Source organism: Centrocercus urophasianus, unplaced genomic scaffold (assembly GCF_019232065.1).
Source record: "Centrocercus urophasianus isolate 14NV4802_14NV808 unplaced genomic scaffold, USGS_Curo_1.0 seq_34, whole genome shotgun sequence".
Classification (NCBI taxonomy): domain Eukaryota; kingdom Metazoa; phylum Chordata; class Aves; order Galliformes; family Phasianidae; genus Centrocercus; species Centrocercus urophasianus.
The window spans coordinates 5,133,371-5,160,256 of NW_024884911.1; the positions used below are offsets into that span (position 1 = coordinate 5,133,371).

The 26,886-nt window shown below is 47.1% G+C and overlaps 3 protein-coding genes across 5 annotated transcripts in view; all 3 read left to right on the plus strand.

The window, feature by feature from the left end:
• The window catches only part of GFI1B (growth factor independent 1B transcriptional repressor), a 10,740-nt gene extending 8,234 nt beyond the window's left edge, over nucleotides 1-2,506 (plus strand). For both annotated transcript variants that reach the window (XM_042831018.1, XM_042831019.1), the window contains exon 7: nucleotides 305-2,506. In XM_042831018.1, coding sequence (XP_042686952.1) covers nucleotides 305-483 — 179 coding nt within the window. In that variant the 3' untranslated portion in view covers nucleotides 484-2,506. The remainder of the gene's footprint in view (nucleotides 1-304) is intronic.
• A 9,664-nt stretch (nucleotides 2,507-12,170) lies between these two features.
• CEL (carboxyl ester lipase) lies at nucleotides 12,171-17,527 on the plus strand. The gene is made up of 11 exons (XM_042830903.1): nucleotides 12,171-12,240; nucleotides 12,742-12,892; nucleotides 13,119-13,241; nucleotides 13,801-13,998; nucleotides 14,084-14,214; nucleotides 14,512-14,619; nucleotides 14,962-15,079; nucleotides 15,511-15,697; nucleotides 16,226-16,429; nucleotides 16,593-16,790; nucleotides 17,277-17,527. The coding sequence occupies exons 1-11, from the start codon at nucleotides 12,175-12,177 to the stop codon at nucleotides 17,452-17,454; spliced, it is 1,662 nt and encodes a 553-aa protein (XP_042686837.1). The 5' UTR covers nucleotides 12,171-12,174; the 3' UTR covers nucleotides 17,455-17,527.
• A 2,318-nt stretch (nucleotides 17,528-19,845) lies between these two features.
• GTF3C5 (general transcription factor IIIC subunit 5) lies at nucleotides 19,846-26,781 on the plus strand. 2 transcript variants are annotated; one of them, XM_042831011.1, is made up of 11 exons: nucleotides 19,846-19,995; nucleotides 20,153-20,363; nucleotides 20,607-20,805; nucleotides 21,767-21,959; nucleotides 22,425-22,529; nucleotides 23,013-23,127; nucleotides 23,622-23,702; nucleotides 23,995-24,092; nucleotides 24,826-24,908; nucleotides 25,196-25,338; nucleotides 26,037-26,781. In XM_042831011.1, the coding sequence occupies exons 1-11, from the start codon at nucleotides 19,846-19,848 to the stop codon at nucleotides 26,195-26,197; spliced, it is 1,539 nt and encodes a 512-aa protein (XP_042686945.1). In that variant the 3' UTR covers nucleotides 26,198-26,781. The 2 variants fall into 2 exon arrangements, with proteins under 2 accessions (XP_042686945.1, XP_042686946.1); XM_042831012.1 differs by having other exon boundaries at nucleotides 19,846-19,916.
• The last annotated feature ends 105 nt before the right edge of the window (nucleotides 26,782-26,886 follow it).

Sequence of the window (26,886 nt, forward strand, 5' to 3'; positions counted from 1 at the left end):
CACACACACACACACACACACACACACACACACACACACACACACACTAAGTCATTCTTTTGTAAGTCTGAGCATCCCTGAGATGCACCTCCTCCTTTGTGTAATGAGGAGCCACTCATTATCCAGCCTCTGGTCCACAGCATGCTCACCCCCAGCCCTGGATGCAGAAAGGGCCTGGGACCAAGATGGGGAGGGCTGCCTCTGGTTTTAATCCCCCTCTGCTCCTCAAGGAGAGCACAGACACTGGCAGGCATATTTCTTTCTCTCTTTTGAGATCTTTCTTACCATCTTCTTTGCTCTGCAGGAGAGAAGCCCCACAAATGCCAGGTATGTGGCAAAGCCTTCAGCCAGAGCTCCAACCTCATCACCCACAGCCGCAAGCACACTGGCTTCAAGCCCTTCAGCTGTGAGCTCTGTGCCAAGGGTTTCCAACGTAAGGTGGACTTACGGAGGCACCGGGAGACCCAACACAGTCTCAAGTGAGGGATGGCTCCAGTTCTCTGCTGGAGGTCCCACTGCCAGTGCATGCTTCATGGAAGACAACCCTCCGCAGCATTTCCATCCAGCATGGGGACTCTCATTTCATTCAGCTCACATCGCTTCCTGCACTTTCCTGAGAAGTGACAATGCCATATCATTGCTTTGGTGTTCTTGCAACCCCAGAGCCTTACACACCCCAGTATGTGACAAAGAAACCTGTGAGAGCTCTCACTTCTTGGTTACAGCAGGTATCAAGCCAGATCTGGTATCACCTGCTCAAGCGTAAATGCAGGGGAATTCCTCCAGGGTCACAATTACTCTGGATTTACACCATTCAGAATTCAGTCCATCACACCGACCTGACCAGCAGTGAGGTGGGAACACCTGCACTAGTGGCAGCCACAATCTGTGCCAAGCTGCTGCTGTAACCATGTTCTGCTTTGATGGTTAGAAAGATAAGGATAGGGCATGCAAATAGATTGTGTTCAGTGAGTTGTTTTTAACCCGGACAGGGCTTCTGCAGAGACTTGTCCAGGTCATAAATTCCAGCAACAGACACCTAAAGTCATTTTCTTTCAGTGGAGCATTTACTGTGATCAAGTGACAAATTAACTGCATCCTATTTTTAGCTTGGAGTAGGAGGAAAATATTGGGAAAAAAATAGCTCCTATCCCTAACTAATAACAAGGGTCTCTGCATGCATTCCACACCCACATCCTCCAGCTAAGATCCCTAAGCAAGGGACAACCAGATGAACTCCAGTGAAGGCTACGCCACAGCACTGGGGTTAAGCTAATGAGCCCTGGATCTCAGTACCCTGGGAGAGAGACTGGCTCTCAGAATCCAGGCTGGGATGTTCCCCAGTGTTGCACTGTGTGCTGGATTTATTGGCTTAAATCTGTCCTGGACAGCTCTGTGTCACCGCACGGTCAGGAATGACCATGGATGTAGACGTCAAGGGCCAAAGAAACATGATTTCCTTCCACTCTTACAGGAGGAAGTGGTCTAACCCATATACACTGGCATGATATGAGTACTTCACAAATATTACACAAACACAGCAGTGGTATTTCCTCCTTCTTACAGGTTGAGGTTGAAACAAAGCACAGGAAGAAGTAAATAGCTGGCTCTCCTCTAAGCTCTGCTGTATTCTCAGTACATAACCTTTGGCAAGTCACTGCACTGCTCTGACTTCTATTTCTCCACACCTCTTGGTGATGAGGAGTCATTCGCTCAGGTTTGTAAAGTCCCTTGAGTTTTTGAGAGGAAGGACAAAGTATTACTATAGCATTAAAAAGACAAGTGCTTGCTGTTGAGTGGGGCATTGCAGCAGGGCACAGCCCACTCCGTGACTCCATGGCATCGCACGATGACTCCTATGAGAAGCAGCCTGCAGAAGGGGCTGTGCCATCCACCATCTCACTCCAAATGCTTATTAAGGAAGGCTGCCCCCACGGGCAAAGAAGCAGCAATCCAGGTGGAAAATTCATTTACTGCCCAGAGAAAAGAGTTCTGATCCTGTCCTCAGCTACACTGCTGCAAATCCAAAGCCATTCTCCTTACTAAGATTTAAAACATACTTGCCCTTGTTCTTTGCTTAAGCTGTTACTCATTAATACATGGCCTGGCAACTCGAAACAGAGTCTGTACTCCTGGCTTGTCCTTGCACACTGTAAATATGTATTTATACTTATTCTAATGTATATTTTTATTGCAATACACCAGACAGCGACAACGTGTACAGGCCTGCTGGGATTTAACTGATAAACCTGTTACCTCTCAGTAGCTCTGCCAACACAGGGTGCTTTGTGCTAAAAACATTCATCTCAATAAAGTCTTGTGCTCAGCTCTGGAGGTGCCAGCAGTGGGGGCAGAAGGGGAAAGGAGTGGGGTGACAGTACAGCATTGCTCCCCTGTTCTGCTCATGCTGAGCTGTTCTGCATTTTACCATGCCAGAACCTGGTCAGGGTATGGGCTCCCAGGGAGAAAGCAATGCCCAGGCCCTATCTGTGACACCAGACACACATGCACGAACCTCAGATAAGGTAAAAACCATTTTAGCTTATTAAAATTGCTGCCAAAAATGCAAACTGTGTTTATTATTTCCCTCGTCCTCCTCAAATCTGCAAACAGAGATATACAAAGAGCATCTGAACGGCTCTGTAGCTAACACCCTCCAGCCCCAAAACAACAGGCACACCAGCACCCAGTCCACATCCTGGGGGACAGCAGGTGCTTCTGACTCATGAGAAGCTCCTCAGTTTTAAGGGAAATGCTGGTGTACATTGATCAGCACCATAGCAAGACCGCCACCAAAACCACTCAAATCCAAAGCAGCCAGCTAGGTTTGAGCCTGCAGAACAAGATCTAACTGTATCCATTACATTTCCTCTCTGCCTCTGATTTCTATGTGACAGAGAAGTCACAGCCTTGAATAGGTGGCTTCTAGCAAAGAGAGGATCACCCAAGAACTTTCATTTATTTCCCCTGGACACTGGGAAATAAAGCTTTCACCATTCTTCTTTGTTCCTGAGCCTAAACATCACCAAGGAGCAGTCACACCAGAGCAGGCAGTGCCAGCCTCACCCATCTACTTGATGGGAGCCAAACCCTTTCCCAGGAGATGGAAAGGCAGTGAATAAAGACAAGCTGGGTGAGCATGGGCAGCATGCTGTGTTGCAACAGGACGGGGTGGGCAGACTAGCCCACTCTCACCAGCTCTGTGAACATATCTCCACAAACACAGGTTGTGGAAGGAAGCCAGCTGGCAAAGGTGCTTGCAAGACAGAAAAACAAGAGTCGGAAGGTGGCTTGAGAAGGAAGAAGGAATTAGCTTGCAGAGTTTTGCACTAAAGCAATTTAAAATATATATATTTCTTCCTAAAGAGCCTCTCTGACTCAGGCCACCAGGTAACACCACCTTATGCTTAAAGGAGCAACGGATGTCAGCAGCTCAGAGGAAAACCAAGCATGCATCCTCAGCTCCTCAGATCAGGGAGAGACGTCCTTTGAGCAAGAAGCTGGAGGGACCCCCACCTTAGTTTCACTGCCTGCTGTTCTTTGCAAAGAGAAATACTGTGACAGTTCCAATCTGCCCAGCAGCGAGAGATCAGAAAGATCCTCGTAAAGATCTCGAGGAACAGCCCCAGCGAAGTCAGCGTGACAAACACAGCGGTGTAACCTCACAGCCTGCTTGCAATGGACCTCCCAAGGCAGGAACGTGGAGCAGGGGCTGCTCTGGCCTGCTGCTCAGTGTGTGGCACCCCATTTCCAGATTGAAAGGAACACCCCATTCTCTGGGGCTGGCAGCTCCATTCTGCATTATTCTCCAGGCTTCCATCCATCCTACTGGAAGCTCTGAAAAGTCATAGAATCATAGTATCATTGTCTAGGATCATCATGTCCAACTCCAAGCCATCCCCACCATGCCCTCTGACCACATCCCTCAGTGCCACATCTCCCTGGTTCAGGAGCACTTCCAGGGATGGTGACTTCACCACCTCCCTGGGCACGAAGGAGAGAGGAAAGAAGCAGGTCTGGTCCTACCCAAGTGCTTCAAACCCAACGTGATCCTCACTACTGAACTCACACAACAGGCACCCAAGGATGCTGAGCACCTGTCAGGATCAGGCAGTTGGTGTCACCAAGTCCAAACACACCTGGCCTTGTTCTCCAATAATGCAAATTCTCCCCAGTTCTGACTGTTCTGAAAGTAACCCCTTTCTCCACCATCTCCCCTTGCATCTGAAACATTCTGGTCAGTCAATCAAGGAAATAGATAACAAAAAGCAAAATCTCAACTAATCTTTGTGGCTGAAGAAAGAACCGATTGTTTTTGCCTCTCCCTGAGCCCTACCATAAACCCTGCACTTCCCCAGTCCTCTTCACACCTTCATTCCTTTATTGCCAGGGAAAGAAAATCCTCAGTCTTGGGGCTGTTTTGTTTAGCAAATGAGGGACATGCAAAGCAATCCTGTTGAGCAGAGGTGAGCCTCTGTCTTCCAGACAGCCTTCAGGTATTGAGAGAAGCAGCCCAGAAATGTTGTGATCGAAGGCAGATTTAAGTCTGGACACAGGGTGCATCTTTTCCTAATGAAGACAGCCACAGGACACCTGCAGGAAGAAAAGGTGCTCTCCTGGTTAGCATGGCATTATACAGGAGCTTATCTTCAGATTGTATTAACCGACAGAAGTTAACTGAAGTTCTCACATGTGTTGGCAAAACTTAGAGAAGTTCTGAGTGGAAATGAGAGAAAGGATGGGGAAAAATTTGGATCCAGACAGGTATGGGTTGCATTGGATAAAAAAGTATTTGCTGAGTCCAGTTGCTTCCCATCCTAGACCACACAAGAGTGTTTTCAGTGAAAGGTTAAAAGCAGAGTCCTTGCAGCAGGCCATTCCCCCAGTGCTGCACAGCCTGTCATAAGTAAAGGGGATGCAGCTGTACTCCCAGCTGCCAGTAGTTTTGTGCTGCTAACTGCAACAGCAACACGTGTGGAAACCTGGAAGCATCACACAGTCTCTCAGTAACAGCTGCATAAGCATGTTTCCTTGCATGGGACAAACATTCCTGCCTGCCATTAAAAGGGCCTGGCCACAGATAGGGAAATACTACATAAACTTTTTTTTTTGTTTGTTTGTTTGTTTTAATCAATTATTCTGCTTACAAAGCAGAGATGTTTTCCCACTTTTGACCTGGAGCAACACGTCCACATGGGAAGCACCAAACAACCGCACCAACCATCCCAGGGCAGCTAAATCAATCAATTCTTCTATGGTAGGTGAGACCTAAGAAAATGCAGACAGAATCACAGAATCACAGAATCACCCGGGTTGGAAGGGACCTCAAGGATCATGTAGTTCCAACCCCCCTGCCTAGCAGGGCCACCAAACACACACATTCAGATCAGGTTGCCCAGGACCCCGTCCAACCTGGCCTTAAACACATCCAAGGACGGGGCATCCACAACCTCCCTGGGCAGCCCGTTCCAGGGCCTAACCACTCTCCTTGTATAGAACTTCCCCCTAACATCCAACCTAAATCTTCCCTCCTTCAACTTCGATCCATTTCCCCTAGTCCTGCTGTTGTCAGCCCTTTTGAAGAGTTTACTCCCCTCGTGGGTGTAGGTTCCCTTCAGGTATTGATAGGCTGCAATGAGGTCACCCCGCAGCCTTCTCTTCTCCAGGCTGAACAAGCCCAACTCCCTCAGCCTGTCCTCATATCAGACCTGTGCAGCAATTACAGAACCAGCACACTTCAGCTAACAGTCACCATGGACACACACGGATCCTATGTTCACAACCCTGACCTGAGGTGCCAGATCTGCCACATCTCTCGCATGACCTTGGGCAAGACATTAGCTCTGGATTTGTGAAATTGGCTCAGCACCCTATGCATAGAAAGGTGCTCATAGAAAACTTCAGCCCATCTGCAAAAGGAGGATAATTCCACCTCTCCCTTCTATTTCACTTGTTTTTTTTCCTTCCCCCCCTCCCCAACGGTATGATAATCAGACACAGGACTGCCCCTCCTTATCTCCTACAAACAGTGCCTTGCACAATGAAGCCTTGATCTCAGCTGGAACCTACTTAGTGCTACTGTGATCCTAATAACGAATGATAGAAACATACTTCAGCAAAGCAACCCAATTCTGTTAATAGCTTAGAAAGAAATCCTCCAAGCACAACAAGAACACCAAATTAAAACTTAAACTTCATGTAAGCAGAGAAACGAAGCAAGTGGAAAGACAAAGGATAAATCAGTCAGGTAGCATTTCCATCAGTGAATAATATTTAAGAGAGAGAGAGAGAGAGAGAGAGAGAGACAGAGCTGGATACTGATGCTACAGACGTCCTACTTGACCCCCCTCATTCTGAGGATGCTGCCTAAATACAGGCATTTCCAATCTGGCCCTTGGGCTGATTTTGACCTGGTGGCCCAAGGGTGATCTTCATTCACCTCACCAGACTGCAAGGCAGGCAGAGAGCAAAGAGTTCCCAGAAATGGGGAAATCTGAGGCCAGGGAGGAGCTGAGCATGCACCAGGCTCAGCTTTAGCCTGATAAGTTTATCAGGCACTGCCGGCTGCTAACTGTCAGCCAGCAAAGTGGGCCTGTTAGGGAGGGGGAACAGCTCCCGGTGTCAGATAGAACAGCCCCAGCCTTATCGGAGCGCCTAAGCCAAAGCGGGAACTGGAGAGTGAGCACTTTCCAACCACTTCATCTGAAGAGCAGACAGATTGGCAGGAAGGACCTGTCAGCCTGCTGCTCCCAGACACGAGCCCTGTCCATGCAAATGACACCGGTAAGCGCAGTAGGAAAGTTGCAAATTTGGACATAAAGGCCTGAAGGTGCGGGGGAAAGCTTTCCTAGGAACGTTGCCCAAAGGGGAGAGTCGGACTCAGAAGTTTGGATACTTACTGCACAAGCTGATCCCTCAGACAGGCTGCCATCAAGCCTTGAGCTTGGAGCTTGAGCTCCAGCAGCTCAGGCTAACGCTAAGGCACCAAATTTCAGCATACAAAAAATTGTTTTGTTTTCCCTTTAAGAAAACAAACACGTAAATAGAAGAAAAACCTTCTCATCCATTCTGAGCAGTGAAAGCATGGACCAGCAAATCCTTTCACACTTAGCTTTAGTGCAGCAATACCCAGATCTATACAGCAGACTCTCCCATGTTTGGATGAACTCCCTTTCTGCACACCTCAGTCATGACAGAGGGTAAAAGAATTGTTGCACAGCACATTTCCTACTTGGTTTCCTTGCTGAGGATGTGCCATGCAGGATAGAAATAGTGTAAGACCATGAGCTGAGACACACTGCATTCCTACAGCCCCTCTAACCGTATTGTTACCGTGTCACTGCTCATAGTAGTGGACTGCATGCAGGGCATTGGGCTCATCTTCAGGTCTTTTGGTTGAAACAGGGGACTCAGGTCCTGTCTGTGTCAGGAAATTTTGCTGAGAGATGGCTCAAGTAAAAGCCCTGAGCCTGTCCCACAAGAACATGCTACCTGCCTACAAGTGAGTACGTTGGATATCATAGAGGGCTGGGGACAGCAACATTGTAGGACAAGATATCTTCTACATGAGCTAGTCACTCAAAGGCTCCCTTTATGGCAAGTAACATTACATATATATATATATATATATATATACACATATATATATATATATATGTGTGTGTGTGTGTGCATATAAATACATGCACACAGAGCACGATCCAGCTCCTCCTAAAGTATGCATCTAAAATAGGACAGAGAAGTTCTGTCCTTAATGCACCTTGTTCTCCCACTGATCAGAAAGGGAACCTAGCACAGCAGATATCTGAGGTTACGTGGGATGAGTCACACTCTCGTGGTTTGTGCACTGCTCTCAGGCCATGTTTCTCACAGCTGATTCTGTTCCAGCCTGTAGTCTACTGCTCTCCAGGCAGAGAGCTTGTTCACGGCCATTCAATTCCTCGGTGCATCAAGGGCTCTTAACCAAGCTCTAAGTACAACATCCACACTTAGCAGTGGCCAATGCACTTCTGGGGTTCAAGGCTTTCTCATCAAGGCTTACGAGTTAAAAACAAATCAAAAAACCCACCTACTGTTGATTCTACTTTCTCACTGAGGAGTTTTAAAGCAATGGGACTTTATCTTACATCCTAGGCTCTTCTATATTAAGAACTTTGGTGGGATTTTTAGCAGTGGCCAAGACTGCTGGTTTCTTCTCTTTATATAATAGAAGTTATCTCTTGCTTCAGCTGGGGAAAGGGAAGTCAGATGATGATGCATTCCTGTTCTTTCAAAGACACCATCCTGAGGGCATGGACATGGTGAACCACTGTGTCACTCACACATCCCTGCCCCAGTGCCTTATTTAGATCCAGCCTGTAGTGGCTTGTCTGTCAATCAATTGGCTCAATAAACTCCTAGGTGTGAGCATCTAGAAACTGCAAGTCCATTTTTTAATACTGAGGCATCATGAAGAGTGATGAACATGAAACTCAAACAAAAAAGACTTTTCTCCTATCTTTGCTGCTGTCAGCGGATCCAAGCCAGTCACTATCCTTCTCTCTGTCTCAGGATTCCCAACCACAAAATGAGGATAACAACACAGACATACCCTGAGATCAACAGATAAGAGCAAGGTAGAATTGCTGTACATGTGCTGGGATGAGACCTGGCATTATGAAAATAAATCCCATAGAAAACGCACAGAGCATTAAAGCATTGTGATCTTCCTACCCCCTATTAATTTTTCACCTATAAATATTCCCCCCGACAACAGTCGGCAAGGATTAAGCCTTTGTCTGCAAGCTTTCTCACAGCATCATTATAAATTTTCAGGAGATGCAACAAAAGAAATGTAGTTATCAGAATCTACAGTTCATTCTGTGTCCCAAAAATAAGTCACTGGTATTAGCTCCCAGCCCCACTTCCTCAGTTCCCAAGTCCCCAGCAATCTTAGCTCCGAAGGGAATGTGACTCAGACCCTTCAACTGAACGGCTGTCATCTGCAAACCCTGATGGCTGGATGCGACCACGGCTTTATCATGGCCCACCAGCTGCACGTACAACCCTTGCCTCCTCCCCAATGATTCAGCAAATCTTCTCTGAGGAGAAAAACAAGCATACAAGCGAACAAATCACAATGTCAGATTACAAAGATGAGCGGGGAAAAGCTGCAGCTCAAAGAAGGGAGATAAAAGCTGGTGAAATCGCATGGCATAAGGGCTGAAATGCCTGATAGACTTTTTATGGAGTGTAGCAATAAAAATATAAAACATAGTTGTCTTTCGGTGTCCTTACTCCTTAAAATATTGCTAAGTGAGAACACACATGTAAGGAAATGAAGCACATTCCACCCTATGTGATCTGGGCATTGCACAGGGCTGATATGGAGCCCTCATGGCATCACTGAGAGCTAAAGAATCCATCCTGTTTTACATTGAAATAAAGTTCTACCAGGCAAAGTATTTTCAAAAAGAGTTTCTGTTCACCATAACCAACACTTTCAATGGCTCAGAAGCCTGTTGTCAAACACTTAACAGCTAGAGATCAGTCAGAAAATGTAGTACTTCCCTGAATGGCATTCAGCCCAGATATTCCAGTCAGAGCCCACTGTTCCAGAAATGCCATGTTTGCAAGTGTTTGCAATTCACAGAGCACTCACGTCACATTTATGGAACATCTCAAGCTAGTGGGTCCTCCAACATCTGTGAGACAGAGATGCACCCCTCCACCAGATTAAATGCAACAACAGAAAACATAGAGAAGAAGCATATGTACATATTTCAGTACTGAACTACAAGTAAGGAGGACTGACTTACCTCCCTACGGGTTTGTGTATTCTTTGTGAATATTAATGTACTCACACCGATGTGAAATCACAGTTCATAAAGCCTACTGAAGCCACTTATTACGTCTTCAAAAAGACATGAATCAGAGCAGATGTCTGTTGCTTCAGGGGGCTGCTCCATGGGACACCAGGGCAACAGTTGACAAGGCAAGAGTAAAGCAAAACCTTCAGGAAAGCAACCGTGAAGTACTGAACTGCCTCATACCCACTCATCTGCCAACCCCTCCCCAGGGTTTAAACAGACCTGTGATCGTAGAAAAGAAAAGAAAGCACTCCTTGCCCCTTTCCTATGGGCTCCTAAAGGGAACAGGATTTTAGTTTAAGTACTTACAGAGCAGTAGCAGGGAGGCTGAAATTAAATGATCACTATGGCCCTTTTCAACCCAGGCCGTTCTATGATTCTATGAATTAACAGCACCTGAATTACACACAGTTGAAGTCACATCTGTCTCCTTTTAAAGCATTTCCCTTTGCAGTTATGCCACCTGCTCTCACAGGTCTGGAGGCTTTCCTCTCAAGTCTAATGATAATCAGCTGTATTACTTAAAGCTCGAGTGTCAGAGCCAAGAGATGAAGACATTTGTTAAGCCTGATGTTTGCAGGGAGAGCATTGAAAATGTAGTGCCACTGCACCCTACAGGCTGAAAATAAAGAGTCAATCATTCTTTATATGTACATACACACACACACATATATATATATATCACAGTATCCAAATGAGGCTCATCACTTTTGAGAGGGAGGCTGCATCAGGACTCTTGCACATTTAGGGCTGGCAGTTCTGCTTCTGCCCCATACCACAATGAACAATTCTATTGCCTGCACTGCTGGGATGAGCAGTAAAACCAGCAGCTGTAACACAAATACACACTCACTACCAAAGCCCTGGCTAGAGCTGTCCCAAACACTGCTATGTATGCGGTACCTGATGATGGGGAGCACTGTGAGAAACAGGAAAGTGTGCCTTCGTAGGGCCAGGAGTTCAGCCCCAACCAGAGGAGGGGACAGTGCAGGGGGTGACCCTGCAGCAGAAACCCCTACCCAGGCTCCTGAGTCTCAGCAAGACCAATGTGAGATTTTGGAGTGATGCCACTGCCATGGGCTGGAGCTGTGTGGAGGCTATGAGAAGTCAATGCCATATGTTCCTCTGACCACATTCACTGGATCTGTTCCCTCCAGGCCCATGGTCACTTATGCCTGAAAAACATTCTGTGAGATCTCCCACAAGAAACAGCTTTTGTTTTTCTCACTGCACTCCTTTATCAGCATTTAGAAGGGAAAAAAAATATCTTAATAACTGCATTTCCATCTTACATTGTCCCTGTACCCTGCTGAACTCCAGGAGTTACAGTGGAGCAAAAACAGAAGCGTGCAGCCTTTTGTGTAACAAATCCATCGCATGCAAATCAGCATCAATTGCATGGGGGGGTTTCTCTCTGGTAGTACAGGGTAACACTTTCATCAGACAACTAGGGGTAGTTCGGCCATTTGGATGGTATTGTTTTTTTAACTGCAATTTCCCTTCTTCAGTGGTATCACAAAGGTCTTTAAGTCACAGCTTACAAGTATGTGCTTCCAAAATCCACGAGGAGCTGAGGCCAAAGTAAAACCCACTGCTCATACAGCTTGATCCTTTCTCCTCAGTCATCTGGAAAACAAACTTCATTTTCGCATGTACCCATGAAATCCTCATGCCTGTGTGTGCCATAGGCAGACAGCAAACCCAGTTCTCTACCCCAGCAATGCCATCTGTGTGAACTTTGATGATGAAAAAGTCCCAAGCAAACCACTGGATGCTGTTGCACAGACCTGGAAGAAAGTGTGCACCAATCCTGTGGATAGGAAGGTGGAGGAAGAGCTGAGAAAAGTACGTGCCATGTTCCTGAGCTGGGCTGGGCACTCAGCCCTGGTGTGCTGTGTAGGAAAAGACTGCATGCAGCCCTTTTCTTTGACTTCCTCCAGGTGGTTGCAGTCCTACTTGCTGGCTCCTCTGTAGGTTTTGGTTGTGAAGTTCTGTGTATAATACTGTCAGCGTGGCCTATTGAATTACAGCAGGATTCCAAATCCAGGCCGTTGCGTTCGATTCTCTTTCACTATCTGAATTTTGATTGAGATATTTCCTTACACGTGGACGGCCTTCATCCCATAGAAGCAACACCTGCAGGGCTCCCACACTGCGACACCAGCCTCCCTCAGCCAAGGTTTAGCCTTGGCCTATTTACATACAAGGACTTACGCAGCACAACTCAGAGCAAAAACTGCGTAATGGCACTGGCACACAGCCGCACTGCTACCTATATATACATACGTTGGGCTGTGTTTGGAGGCAGGCTCCTCAGGTGCACACCATGGCTCGCTGGGCGATTCTGAGCTTTGCCTTGTGCTGCTGCCTCGGGGTGGCACAGGCTGCGACAGTAAGTACATAGGCATTTCTTACAGCTTCCTAAGACTTTTTGCCTGTTCTTGCCTGAATGAGCAAATTTCTCCAATGTCTGCTCATGAAAAAGGCCTGCAAACAGTGACAGCAAAGGCAGGGTACTGTTCTTGAAAAGGCTGTCCCTGGTGTCTTCACAAAAGCGTCCTGCACAGTTCTTTATCAGATCTGGCTTTGCTTAAATCTTAAGGCTGTAGGTTCTCACAGTCTACCATGTACACATGGAAGAGCAGAGATATTGCTACTGGCTGTCTGCTCCAAAGGGCAACATGAAGGACATTGGTGTGGGCACATCGCTGGCAGCAGCTACCTGTGGGCTTCCCACCAGGGATCCCAGGATGGCTGGGGGGAGGAGGCTGTGAGTTGCTTTGTGTTGGGGGACCCTCCAGCCATGGGAAGGTGTGGGTGCTGGCAACAGGAGAAGCCTCAGTCGTGAAGGATTGCAAGGGATTTACTTTCTTCTCGATGGTACCATGTTTAGCTTGGTGTGGTGCTCACCGAGGGAGGTTTTGTGAAAGGCGAGAATAAACGACGGGGACTCCTGGGGAGCTATGTGGACATCTTCAAAGGGATCCCTTTTGCTGCCCCACCAAAGACACTGTACGACCCCCAGCCTCATCCTGGCTGGGAAGGTAAGATTGAGCTTTGGGTTTATTTTGTTTAACTTCTGTCTCTTTAGTCTATTGCTGGCAGGAGCTAGTTCACATGGGAAAGGGTCCCACTTGCTCCGTAACAGTGGGTGGGGAGGCTTTGTTGCCCCTGCCGGACTTACAGAGGGGAAGATGGGTGGACAGAACCTACAACCAAAAGAGCTGACACTTCTAACCAGGACCTGTTGTATTCCCTTTCTTCTCTCAGGAACACTGAAAACAACAGAATTTAAAAGTCGCTGCATGCAGACAACAGTTGCACAAACTGATGTCCGTGGGAAAGAGGACTGTCTCTATCTGAACATCTGGATCCCTCAAGGGAAGAAACAGGGTATGTGTTTGGCAAAGACCTGAGGAGGAGATTCTCAGTTGCCTTCTGTGGATCAACTGCTTTGGGGCATCCCTCAACAGCAACATTTCCACAGCAAGCAAGCACTGGTTTTCAGTGGGAAGGGTAGGAGAGATTTCAGCCACTGTTTCCCAGCTGCATTCCACTGGGAGCTGCAGCCTCTTCTACAGAGCAGAGATTTTCTTGGCCATAGGCTATCACAAAGCATCATGTCCTTGAATTGGAGACAACCCTTTCTGGACAAATGACTGTCCTACACTCTAGTAGAGATGTGAAAGTTCTTTTCTTGTCAAGAAAAGAGAGTAATTTGCATGGGATGTCAGCCAATAGGGAAAGCCCACATAGGTTTGTTGTCCTGGGAATGCTTTTCCAGTGCTCTTCCTGTGGTGGGGTAAGATGACAATGAAGATGACAGGGGCATTTGTGTCAGCCCCAATAGGTTCATGCCCAAGTGGAGCAGTGCTCAGTGAATGGGCATGGAAGTAGGCAGCACCTTCTGGCTGTGTAGTGCTTCACGCTGCTTTTCCTCCTCACCTTCTAGTCTCCACCAACTTGCCAGTGATGGTCTGGATCTACGGCGGTGCCTTCCTTCTTGGAGGGGGTCAGGGAGCCAACTTCCTTGACAATTACCTCTATGATGGTGAGGAGATTGCTGTGCGGGGCAATGTGATTGTGGTGACCTTCAACTATCGTGTGGGGCCCCTGGGCTTCCTCAGCACTGGAGACAAAAACATGCCAGGTACCACAGTTGCTCCCTCTTAGGGGACCCTGCCCAGCTCCCCACCTTTGCCCTGAATGAATGGTGGGTACCCTCTGTTGCTCAGGGAACTATGGGCTGAAGGACCAGCATATGGCTATTGCCTGGGTGAAGAGGAATATCAAGGCCTTTGGAGGGGATCCAGACAACATCACCATCTTTGGGGAGTCAGCTGGTGCTGCTAGTGTCTCCCTGCAGGTCTGTTGTCCTTGTTAGACCACTCTATAGCTGCTTCTCATTTCTGCAAATGGGCAAAACAGCCCCCTTGGCACTCTGATGCTTTCCTCCATGCATGCCATACCCCCTTGCTCTCCTCCTCTTCTCTCCTTCTCATCATACCACCTTTTTACTTCAACTGCTGAGTATAACAAGAGCTGGCTCCTTCCCTGGACCTTGTGTACAAATTGTGAGGGGGATCGGCCAGCTCTGGCATGGAATTGTTTCTTCATGTTTTCATGAATGAAACTCTCTATTTTGTGCTATTTTGTGCTGCAGATGCTGTCCCCAAAGAATGCCGGTCTGTTCAAGAGAGCCATCAGCCAAAGTGGTGTCGGTTTGTGCAGCTGGGTCATCCAAGACAACCCACTCACTTGGGCTAAAAAGGTAACGTGCACCTCTGCAGAGGGACCCCAACCCACAGGGGGAGGCTGGCACACGGGACAGTTAGTGGCCTGCACACCTACCTGGGCTGGCTGGATCGTGGCTGTGTCACTCCAGGCAGCAATCCTGAAGCTGAAGTCTTACTTGAGGGTACAAAAAAAAATATGAGATTTCATAGAAAAGAGCACAGCAAGTATGGGATTTAGCAGGAGCCATGCTGCCAAACACAGAGCTCTGGAAACACGAATCTTCGAGATTAAAACCAAGCTCTCCTCTGGGAAGCTGGGAATGCAGCCTGGCTTCAGAGAGTAATGCCATAAGCTTTGTCTCTCTCTTCTTCTGCAGGTTGGAGAGAAAGTGGGCTGCCCCACAGATAACAGCACAGTCTTGGCCAATTGCATCCGTGCCACTGACCCCAAAGACGTGACACTGGCCTTCCACTTGGAACTCGCCTCCCTGTCTGGTATGTTCCCCAGCCTATGCTGTGTCCTCCATGCACAAAAAGTTCACTAAGCCTTCAATGGGGTACTGGGGTGATTGCCAGAAGTATTTAAACAGTGCTTGTGTCATTCAGTAAGGGGACAACAATGACAGATTTTGCAGTCACTCCTCCACAGACAGGTGCACACTGTGCTGAGTGAATGCTGTTGGTTGTGCAGTGGCAGTGGAGGCAGATGAGTTGTCTAGGGGTTGGGCCTTAGCTCCAGAACAAGTAGCTTTCTGTTCTGCAAAGTTTCATGAAAGCAGCAAGAGAAATTCCAGAACACAGCTTACAAACAACAACAAACTGACAACATCCATCTTTTTTTTTTTCTTAAGCAAATAAGATACGCCAGGCCACACAGCTGTTTTTTCCATGCTCCTAACAGATTCTGGATTTGCTTCCTGCTGCAGGTCCCGTGGTTCATACACTCACCATCACTCCTGTTGTTGATGGAGACTTCCTCCCTGACATGCCAGAAAACCTCTTTGCCAATGCTGCTGACATTGACTACATTGCTGGGGTCAATGACATGGATGGACATTTATTTGCTGGCGTTGATATACCTGCTATCAACCGTCCATTAGGGAAAATGACTGCGTAAGAGGACATTCCTAAAACCCTTATCAAGAGAAACTTTAACATATTCCCAAACACCAAAGACTGGAAGGGGCACTATCTTCAGCACAGGATGTCACTCCAAGCTGGGGTGCCCAAGGCATGTGTTGCCAAGCCCAGAGCCTTCAAGAAAATGATCTAATTTAGCGGGGAAGCCTTCCAAATATCTTTAAGATACCCCTGAACTCAGCAGTAGAGATAAGCATGGCAGCCCTGATGCTCTCTGTGTGGAGTGTGTTCATGCAGAAATGCTGGGTGCCTGGCCCATAAGACCCCTCTTTAGGACTAAAAGAGCTTATGGCCCATTTGGAACCCAAGCGGTTCTGCTGAGAAAGCTGTGGATCACCTTCTCTCCATCTAAGACCTGGATTGAAACTCCTGGCTTTTACTTCACCAAACAGTTGCCAACCACAGGTGTTGGATGTGAAACATCAAAGGGAGCTGGGACAACTTCTACACTCCTCTTCGAGCTGCTGGTCCTCAATTATCTCATACCTCTTGTCTTTTCAGGAGCGAGTTCTTTGACTTGGTCCGAGGACTTACTGCAGAGAGGGGTGAGAGAGCAGCCACCCTGACGTACGATCTCTACACACAGACATGGGGTGACAACCCAGGGCAAGAAGTCATGAAGAAAACAGTGGTGGACCTGATTACCGACTACATTTTCCTGATTCCCACGCAGTGGGCACTAAACCTGCACCATCAGAATGCCCGGTGAGGAGCACAGCATTGGTAGGAGCTCGGAGTTTGTTTGGGAACCAAAATGCTACTCCCAGCATGAAGGGCTCCATCAGTGTTTGGAGCATAGTTACGAATCCACACTCCTTTTCCTGCTCCCCACTCACAGTTGCTTATCAAGTCTATTTTATTTCCCCAGGACTGGCAAGACATACAGCTATTTGTTCTCCCAGCCATCTCGAATGCCCATCTATCCAAGCTGGGTAGGGGCAGACCACGCTGATGACTTGCAGTACGTGTTTGGGAAACCCTTTGCCACCCCTCTAGGCTACCTGCCCAAGCACAGGAAAGTCTCATCTGCCATGATTGCTTATTGGACCAATTTTGCCAAGACTGGGTAAGTGATCCTGGTTCCACCTTTGGAGCTTGCTGCAGCACTTCAACCTGTTGCTTTTGTCTATCAACTTCTCAGAAGCAATTCTCAAAAGCAGAGTGCCCTCTGTACTTTTGCAAACCTGGCTCTATGTCTCCCAGTGCTAGAGTTTGCTCTGAGCTTTCCTCATCCAAAGAACACCTGGGAACAGCAGAAGCATTTTCAGGACTTGTGATCTCTGCTTAAAATTTCTGATGACATTTCTTTCTGAACCCTGGAGTTGGGGCAGGAGTTCAGTTTGCTCTGTGCAGCCAGGGCCAGTGCTAGTGGGAACCAAAGGGGGAGAATGCAGGTTGGCAAGTTGCTCCTAGCAAGCAGAATTGCTATCATTTGTCTAAATTTCAAAGTCTCTCCTTGCACTCACTTAAAGCCTTACTTGAGCACAGATAAGATCTGCAGAGAACACAAATCTGCCACGATAAAACTAAACTTCTATTTCTTTTTTCCCAGTGACCCCAACAGTGGGGATTCAAAGGTGCCTGTTACCTGGCCGGCCTACACCACTGAGGGTGGTTACTACCTGGAAATCAACAATAAAATAAACTCTGATTCAGTGAAACAGAATCTGAGAACCCCATATGTGAAGTACTGGAATTCGGTCTATCTAAATCTGCCAAAGACGTCCTAGACTGTGGAGCTGCTCCAAGCAAAACCACCTTTTAAAGACAGACCAAGTTCATTAAAGGCTTGATTGCAACTGAGGCATTTTGGCTTCTGAATGTCTTTGTCATTACGGTTTACTCCCTATCACTACAGTTAGGCAGGAAGCAGCATCTAGTCTCTTGGCAAAGCACGTTCCCCTGACAGCAGTGGGTCAATTAATGATGCATCAGTGCATCATTGGCTCAAGGTTTGTTTTTGCTTGTGCCTTGCATGATCCCTGTCAGGACAGACCCAATCCTGATCTGTACCTCTGGATATTGCTGGATTCTAATCATCCACACTTATAACAAACATCTCATAGATAATTATAATATATGCACACAAATCTCTTAGAGAAATGTTCCCCAGTTAACAATAATAATAATAATAAATGCAAGGAGGTTATTCTGCACTGGTTTATGGCCACAAGTCTCTGCTTCACAAAGACCAAGTTAGGCTGTGAGCTACAGCTCTGAACCAAGGAATTAAGAAGAGGATCAGAATTTGTTACCCAGGATTTGTACCTGGAGCTATTCCCAACTTTACAACACCATGGATGCTCACCACCTTGTCCCATACCAACATGCTCCCCGTGCCATGGCCAGCTGCATGAAGCTTTGGTGCACAGTGCCCTGGCTGCTGTATCAAAGGGTATTTACCCTTCATCTGTTTCCACTTAGTAATTTTCCAGTGTTCAGTGAGCACAATCAGATTTGTTTGGTGGAGAATGAAAGGAAAGTTCAAAGATAGCTGCGGTCTTATAAATGTAATGCAAGCAAAGGAGAGACATTGCAGGCACTCTACTTTTGGGTAAGAATTTCTGCTCAGGCAGAAGAAAACACTGCAAATATTCTTAAAAACGCGGAGAGAAACACTTAAAGCCACGTGACCAACGTGAAGCCCAAGGCCAGAGAAACTAGAACTCACCTGTGCAGAACTCACCAGAACTTCATCAGCTGCTTTCTGTTCTTTATCTGGGAAGGTTCCGCTGCAGTGCGCGCTATGCCCGCCAGGGGGCGCTACGAGAGCGGCCCATTGCCAGCGCCTGCCGGATCTGCGTATGGGATGCTCAGGGGACAGCGTTGGCTATGGGATGAATAGGGTGCAGCGTTGGATATAGGATGCCCGAGAAGCAGCATCAGTTGTTGAGGAGACTAACCCTTCTGTTTTGCACCCCCAATCTCTCGGGAAGGCTGAGCAAAGGGAGAATAGAAGGAGGATAGAGATGGAGGAGCATAAGCCCAGAAAACATGGAGGTGGTGAGATAGGGAATAGTGCCCTGCATCACACCTAGGGGACAGCGAGGGACACCAGGGTTAGCAGGGAGCCAGAATGGGTGCCAAAAGCTACAGGGGAGGGGACATGGGTGCAGCTGTGCCTACACATGTGGACAACACTTTCAGGCACATGGTCTGATTTTTGGGTGGCCCAGCATAGAGCCAGGAGTTGGCCACAATGATCCTGATCAGTCCCTTGTAGCTCAGGACATTCAGTGATTTTGTGAGCTCACCGTCTCTTGCTGCTGCTGCTGCTCCTGAGCTCTCCTCAAGCTGATTCCAAGGTAGTGAATTCAGCCCTGCTCTCCTGGATTGTGGGAGTGAGAAACAACCAACTGATTTCTTCGGAGACCAGATCTATTGTGAAAATGTTTTAATTCTTGACTGCAGTGGTGGGTGTCCTGCAAGCAGGAACACACAACAAAAACACGTCATAGCCTGATACCACCTACACCCCCAACATAAGGATTCTTTCCCTGTTTTCTTGTTGGTTGGGTACTCCAGGTTCACAATCTATCTGATGCTTCCTCTCTCTCATTATTCCTATCTCATTATTGGTTCATAATTTGTTACCTCCTGATCTCTGCTAGTTTTGTAAATGTTTATCATGTCTGCCCTGTCCATTTCCCTAATCTTGACACTGGAGCCTCTTGCTTTCTGCTTAGCTGTCTATCCAAGCATATCCCAGCTGGTCTATGAGTACAGGCCAGTGGGGTTTTTTATTTGCAAAGTTCTTTGAGTGCACACCCCCCAGGGAGCTGACAAAGTCCATTTATCCAAGCGAGCAGAACCCATAAACAGTCTCCAAGCCACGATCTCTCACTATTGATCTGCCACGTCTGTTTGCTCTTCTTACACAGCTCCAAGTGCAGGTGTGTGTCTTACAGCCTTTGGCCGCCCTCAGGGGAGGAGAGCACACAGATGCACACAGCAGAGCCTCCTCGCGTCTCTCCAAAGCGCTCACACTCCGTTCTTTAAGCACAGCGCGCTGTGAAAGCGAAGGGCGACCCGGAACCTCCGTGCGGCGGAACCATCGCACTGCGGCTGCGGGGAAGGGACGGGGACGGAGCGGGGAGGGATTGGAGACGGGCCGGGCAGCGATGGCGGCGGATGGGCAGCGCGCGGAGCGAGGCTCGGGGGTGCTGGAGCTGCCCAGCGCTCCGCGTTTGGTGTGCGTGGAATATCCGGGGCTGGTGCGGGATGTCGGCGCGATGCTGCGGACTCTGGGAGGAGAGGAAGGGGTGTCGAGGGTGAGGGGCTGCCGGAGGCCGCGTGTGAGGGAGGCGGGCTGCGGGTTACGCGGGGTATCGGGGCGGTCCGGCGCCGTGCTGGAGGTGGTTGGAAGGCGTTTCAGACCCCGGGGTGATGTGAAGGCATGGAGCTGACGGCGTGCCGTCTGTGATGCAGATCTACGCCGACCCCGGCAGAAGGTTGGAGCTGTATTTCCGCCCCAAGGACCCCTACTGCCATCCCGTGTGTGCCAACCGCTTCCCCGCCTCCGCCATGCTGCTCAAGGTGAAGAGGAGGACCGGGAGGAAGCGGGTGGGCGCGGAGGAGCAGGACGTGCAGTTTGAAATGGAAATCATGGGGATCGTCACGACGGTTTACAAATTTCAAGGTAATGCTGGTGTTTTTGTCCTCAGGGCTTAAAGGCTGATGGGAAAGAGAAAGGTTTCCTTTTAAGGCTGGAAGGGAAATCACACCTATTATTACAGCCTCCTTTCTGTATAAAGCTTTGCATAGATCTATCACACTCCTGCTCCTGAAAGCTGAGTGCTGGGAGAAGCATTATCTTCACAATACACTTCACAGCATTCTGACTCGTATAATTCTATGATTCCTTATGACTTGTTTCCCATAGGAATGTCAGATTTCCAGTACCTCGCGATGCATTCTGGTCCTGATGGCAAACAAACCTCCATGTATGACAAAGTCCTAATGCTCAAGCCAGAGAAGGAAGAATTTTTCAATAGGGAATTGCCTCTGTACATCCCTCCCCCAATTTTCTCACGACTGGACACTCCTGTTGACTATTTCTATCGGCCAGATGTCCAACACCGGTCAGTGCCTTTTCTCATTGTACTAAATAGTCCATGTTGTTTCTTGAATGGAAAGACAGTGACACATTTTTCTAGTTTGATATATACTTCCAACGGGCAAATCTTCAAGTTAAGGTTTCATTTTTCATCATATGGAGATGGATTGAATCCATTCTGACATCAGTGCTGTTATAGGATCTAAGCTCTTAAAGCATCAGGCCAGCGTTAAATACATGCCTCATGCATTTCATTAGTTTTTGCTACTGAGTGCTCAGTACAAGTGATAGCTTTTCCTGCAGGAAACAACATGTCACATGGGATACACAAGTGTGGCTTTCTGCCTGTTTCCCATGGGCTGGAGCTGTGTGGAGGCTATGAGAAGTCAATGCCATATGTTCTTCTGACCACATTCACTGGATCTGTTCCCTCCAGGCCCATGGTCACTTATGCCTGAAGAACATTCTGTGAGATCTCCCACAAGAAACAGCTTTTGTTTTTCTCACTACTATCCTTTATCAGCATGTAGGGGAAAAAAATATCTTAATAATTGCATTTCCATGTTATGCTGTCCCTGTACCCTGCTGAACTCCAGGAGTTACAGCAGAGCAAGGAGAGAATGTGCAGCCTGTTGTGCAACAAATCCATGTCATACAAATCAGTGATAAACTGCCTGGGGGGTTTCTCTCGAGTAGCACAAGGGATCTCTTTCATCAGAGGTACTTTGGCCATTTGGATGGTGTTGTTTTTTTAACTGCAATTTCCCTTCCACGTTGATGTCACAAAAGTCTTCGTGGTTACAAGTGTGTGATTCCAGAATCCATGAGGAGCTGAGACCAAAGTAAAACCCACTGCTCGTACAGCTTGATTCTTTCTCCTCAGTCATCTGGAAAACAAACTTCATTTTTGCATGTTCCCATGAAATCCTCATGCCTGTGTGTGCCATAGGCAGACAGCAAACCCAGTCCTTTGCCCTGTCTTGTAGGGATGGCTACAACAATCCCCAGGTGTCAGCTGAGAACCTCATTGGCCTCAGCAGGGCCCGGCGCCCCAACAATGCCATCTTTGTGAACTTTGATGATGAAGTGCCAACCAAACCACTGGATGCTGCTGCACAGGCCTGGAAGAAAGTGTGCACCAATCCTGTGGATAGGAAGGTGGAGGAAGAGCTGAGAAAAGTACGTGCCATGTTCCTGAGCTGGGCTGGGCACCCAGCCCTGGTGTGCTGTGTAGGAAAAGACTGCATGCAGCCCTTTTCTTTGACTTCCCAGGAAATGGCTGTAATCCTAACTACTTGCTGGCTCCTCTGTAGGTTTTGTGATTGTGAAGTTCTGTGTACAATACTGTTAGTGTGGTGTGGCCTGTTGAATTACACCAGGATTCCCAATCCAGGCCATTGGGTTTGATTCCTGTTCACTATCAGCTGTCACTTGAAATCTTGGCAAAGAACGTTTGCTTTTTCTGTTCTCTGATCCTTCAAATGAGAGGGGCTATACTTCTCAGGATACTAGAATGTTTGATGTCCAGAGCAGCTGCACTTTTTGTAAATAATGGGTGGGATAAAAACTTGTCAAGGCATGACACCATCATGTCAAGCAATTGAATGAGGAGCATGTATCTGAAATTATTATGTATTATTTTAGCTCTTTGAGGTTCGTCCAGTCTGGTCTCGAAATGCAGTTAAAGCAAATATCAGTGTCCACCCAGACAAGCTGAAACTTCTGTTGCCTTGTTTGGCCTATTACATGGTAAGTCTGTGTATCTGCCCTTGTTCCTGTCTGAGTTAGCAGAAAGCAAGGGTGGATCACCTGGGTGTTCCTTGCTCTCTGCAGTTTCTGAGGTCCTAGCTGAGCTTAATGTAAGAGGAAGAGGGAAATTAAATCTTCCTCTTGAACAGAAGTTATAGCCATGCAGGATTCAGCAGCTGTTAGCTCTGTTGGATCTGGTTTACTCTGTCATACAGTCAGACACTCAAATTGATTGTCCATCTGGCAACGATAGCAGATTTCTTTCCAAACAGATTCTTGTGACCTTGCAGATTATTTTTAAAGGCACACAAATATTTGGGCTTCAGTACGTTGTCCAATTTTGGTATGTAAATAGGAGTTGTAGAAAGTGATGAAGGAACTGGTAAGGAAGTAGATTTGGGCAGAGCAGGAAAACATTAGCATTTTCTAAGAGACTGCAATATAACTCTGTTTGTAACTTGTCCCCCCTGTTTGTTTACACAGATCACAGGTCCTTGGAGGAGCTTATGGGTTAGGTTTGGGTATGACCCTAGAAAACACCCTGAAGCAAAGATTTATCAAGTACTGGACTTCCGAATTCGCTGTGGAATGAAATATGGTAAAAGGGTCTGACCCACTGAGACCACCTCTGCTGTATGCTTAATCCTTTGGTTCTTTTATTTTTGTTTGTTTTCAAACCCTTTTGCTCTGTCTGCTCTGATGGAGAGTGCATCTTTTGAGGTCACTCCTTCCTGCAGTTCTTCCATGAACTTCTTTATTTTTATACTAAGCAGTATTTCTTCCCTCATTTGGCATATTCCAAACCTTATGATCAGCTGTCTGACTTTCCTTTTCCATGCATTCAAAGCCCAAATGATGTCAGCAGGCCATCTTTACTCTTGCTCAGGGGAAGCACTTAGCAGTAGACTCTGTTGCTTGCATGTGCAGGACACCAGGACTCAGGCTGTGGTACATAGGGTTCCTTTGGTGTGATTTTGATCCCAAAAATCAGCCTTTGTTTCACACAGTAGTCCAGCACTTGTTACTGAGCTAGGCATATTCTGTGGGATGCTTATCTTCAGTTCACTGTGGGTTTTCTTTTCTCACCTCTAGGTTACACCCCCAATGATATGCCAGTGAAAGCAAAACGCAGCACGTACAACTACAGCCTGCCCATCACTGTCAAAAAGCCAGGTATGTCGTGCCAGCTGGAGGGCTGTCTGACTCTGCTGTTTCTTTGTTTTACTCCATCCTACCCTCAGGTAGTGAGAAGTGTCTCCTGTGCTCCAGCTGAGCCAAAATTAGAACTCAGATCTTTTCTGTGACCAATTGATTATCTGGTAACGTCTCCTAAGGATCAGCCATGCATGCTCAGTTGCTGGGTTGATCTGCTTTTTGCTGAGCAGCCACGCTGGATCAACACTGGGAGGCAGCAGTACAATGCCACAGTGAATCTGTTCCCAATCAGGTCTCTGTTGCCTTTCAGTAAGTCATACAGTCAGTGTACACGATCTGAAGCAGGGACTTGGTACTCCTGGTGCATCTGGTGCAAAAAAGCCTCCCTCCAGCAGGTATAAACTGAAGGTAAGCATTACTCTCTTACCAGAATACTGAAATAGCATTGTAAAAAGGGACTGTTTTCTGTTTTGGAATTCATTGAGGGTTTGGGTTTCTCTTTGAGATGTGAATGAGTTGAAAGTCACAAGTTTACCTGAAGAGCTGCTATTTGAACGTGTCACTGCCCAGGGAGGCCGTGGAGTCTCCTTCTCTGGAGATGTTCAAGACCTGCCTGGGTGCTTACCTGTGCGACCTGCTGCAGGGAACTGCTTTGGTAGGGGGATTGGACTCGATGATCTCTGTAGGTCTCTTCCAACCCCTACGATTCTGTGATTCTGTGATTCTGTGAACTTCACCTGCTGTTCTGTGAAGGTGTTTTTTACAGGGGATTGCTACTTTTGCTCCAGCCTTAGACTCAATGAACACTTTGTTTCAATTGAGAAAACTGGAGAACTTAAAGGGCAGTGAAGTGCAAAACATCACCATGTGTTTATCGGGTCATACTGCAGAACAAGCAGGGTAAAATGAATATTTAAATAGGAACCTGTTTGTTTTTTTCTTCCTTTTTGCTAGAACAAAACTGCTGATATGCAGTAACAAGCTACTAATGAAGCTGTAGCTTGGATAGTAAGTGTTTTGTGACTAGGGACAGATCTGTGCAAGAAGTGCCTTGTTGTTTACTCAGTACTCTGCCATTACACCAGAGTTGCCCTGTTACACCTCAGAATGCACATTAAATCCTTTCCACTTTTCCTCTTAGGAATCGGTCTATATTTTCCGAGAAGGAGCCTTACCCCCTTATCGCCAGATGTTCTATCAACTCTGTGACTTGAATGTGGAAAGGTACTACACACTGCCAGCTGAGTCCTCTGTTAGAACTAGATTTCAAAGCCTGTTTATATCCACTTCATTACTCTCACTCTCCTTGACCAGAAACTTAAGAGGTATTTGGCTTCTGAATAAAAACAGGACAGACTTCTCACCTAAACTTCCTTTCCCATACGACAGATGAATAACCAAACACGCTTTCCAACTCAAGGAAAGCAAAGTAAGCCACAGTCTGTCTTATTTGAAGCCTGCAACTGAGTGTAGAAGGCTGACATTTCACCTTCTTTTTTGTTGCTTTTTAGCCTACAAAAAATCATCCATCGGAACGATGGTACGGAGTCAGAATGCACGGAGCGGGATGGATGGTGCCTTCCAAAGACTAGTGATGATCTGCGAGATAGCATGTCTCTGATGATAAAGCAGATAATCAGATCCACAAGACCTGGTATGGATGCTTTTGAACCTCAAAATGCCAAGCAGTGTATTACCACTTGTCTGATGACACAGAGACTGCATTAAGATCTTGTCAGTGCTGGGAAAGCAGCACTACTGCATTCACCACCTGTGGTGTTCCAAGCTCTCGTACATTACAGTGTGAGAGCTGAGGCTGTTGTCCTGCCACAGGACGTGGGTTGGAGACTAGGAACAGCAAAGAGTAGAGGTTTTCTTTTTCACTATTCGAGTATCATAGCCTTCAGGTTTGTAACACTATGTGATGAAGAGCACAGCGATAATAGGATGGCAGAGTCTTTAGCTGCAGTAAACGAGGAAAAGCCCAAATGCAGCAGCTGTGGACACAGAAACAAAACAAAGCTGCTTACCTTTGGAAGGCCTCAGGTATGCAGGGATCTCCAGCAAGATACCCTTGCTTCCACTGCTAATGCTTAAATGAGGTCTGGGCAGGGGTGGATCCTGGCTCCAGCCCTTCTGGTCATGCTCCCCTGGGTTGGCCCTGCCTTCCAACCAGGTGGTCAGTCACTGCTTCAAGCCCTCACTTAGCATTTCCACTACACATGTGCAGCCTTAATTGTGATCCTCAGGCTTCTGCCTTACTTTCACTGTTTTATGAACGTTACTGCAAATTTTTTCAGGTTGTACTGAGAGATATGTCATCATGTCTTCTTTTCTTCCTTCCTAATTAAGCTCTTTTCTCAAGTACAACAAGCAGTGAAGATGGCAAAGAACAGCTGGCATATGAGTCTGCAGAGGATGAGGACGATGAAGAGGAGGAGGAAGAAGAAGACTTCAAGCCTTCTGATGGAAGTGAAAATGAGATGGAAACAGAAATCCTAGACTACGTGTGAACTCAGTGAATAGTCTCACTGCTGTTGGACAGAATTTTCTTGGCTCCTGTTCCTTCAGTGCTGATGTTTCAGCAACTATACACAGGGTGTCTGAGAGCAGAACTTGCACTAAGTTGCTCACTACCTGTCTGCACTGACTGTGGTGCCTGCTGATAGCTGTCATTTTGGATGTTCAGGCACCGTGGCCCACACAGCGTCTGGGTGAGGTGCTATGAAATGTGGTTTAGTAGCTTGTGGCAGTAATGGTGATGGGAGGACAGTTGGACTACATGATCCTTTTCAACTTTGTGTTTCTATGATTCTATTTTTATAATTGTTGGATAATAAGCCTTCAGAATATTGCCACTATGGAGATAACAGGTTTTTTGCCAGGCTTCAACTGGTATTTACTGTAGCAGCTCAACGGTCTCTCAAGAAAAGAGAACTGAAACCAGCTGGCAATACACCTTGGAATAGGAGAAACTATGCTCCCAGATCTCTGTAGGAAATATTGTCTGGGTTGATGGCCATATGGAAAATAGAAAAATGGTTTGAAGAGGTTATCATTCAGTTATAGAAATTAAAGAACTGCTGGCATGTTCTAAGTCTTGTGCATTCCTCAGTGTGTTACAAGTGGAAGGTTTATCATCAGTAGCTGATAACTGTTCTAATGCTGTGGGTGCTCCACTTCCAGGTAAGGTATTATCAGG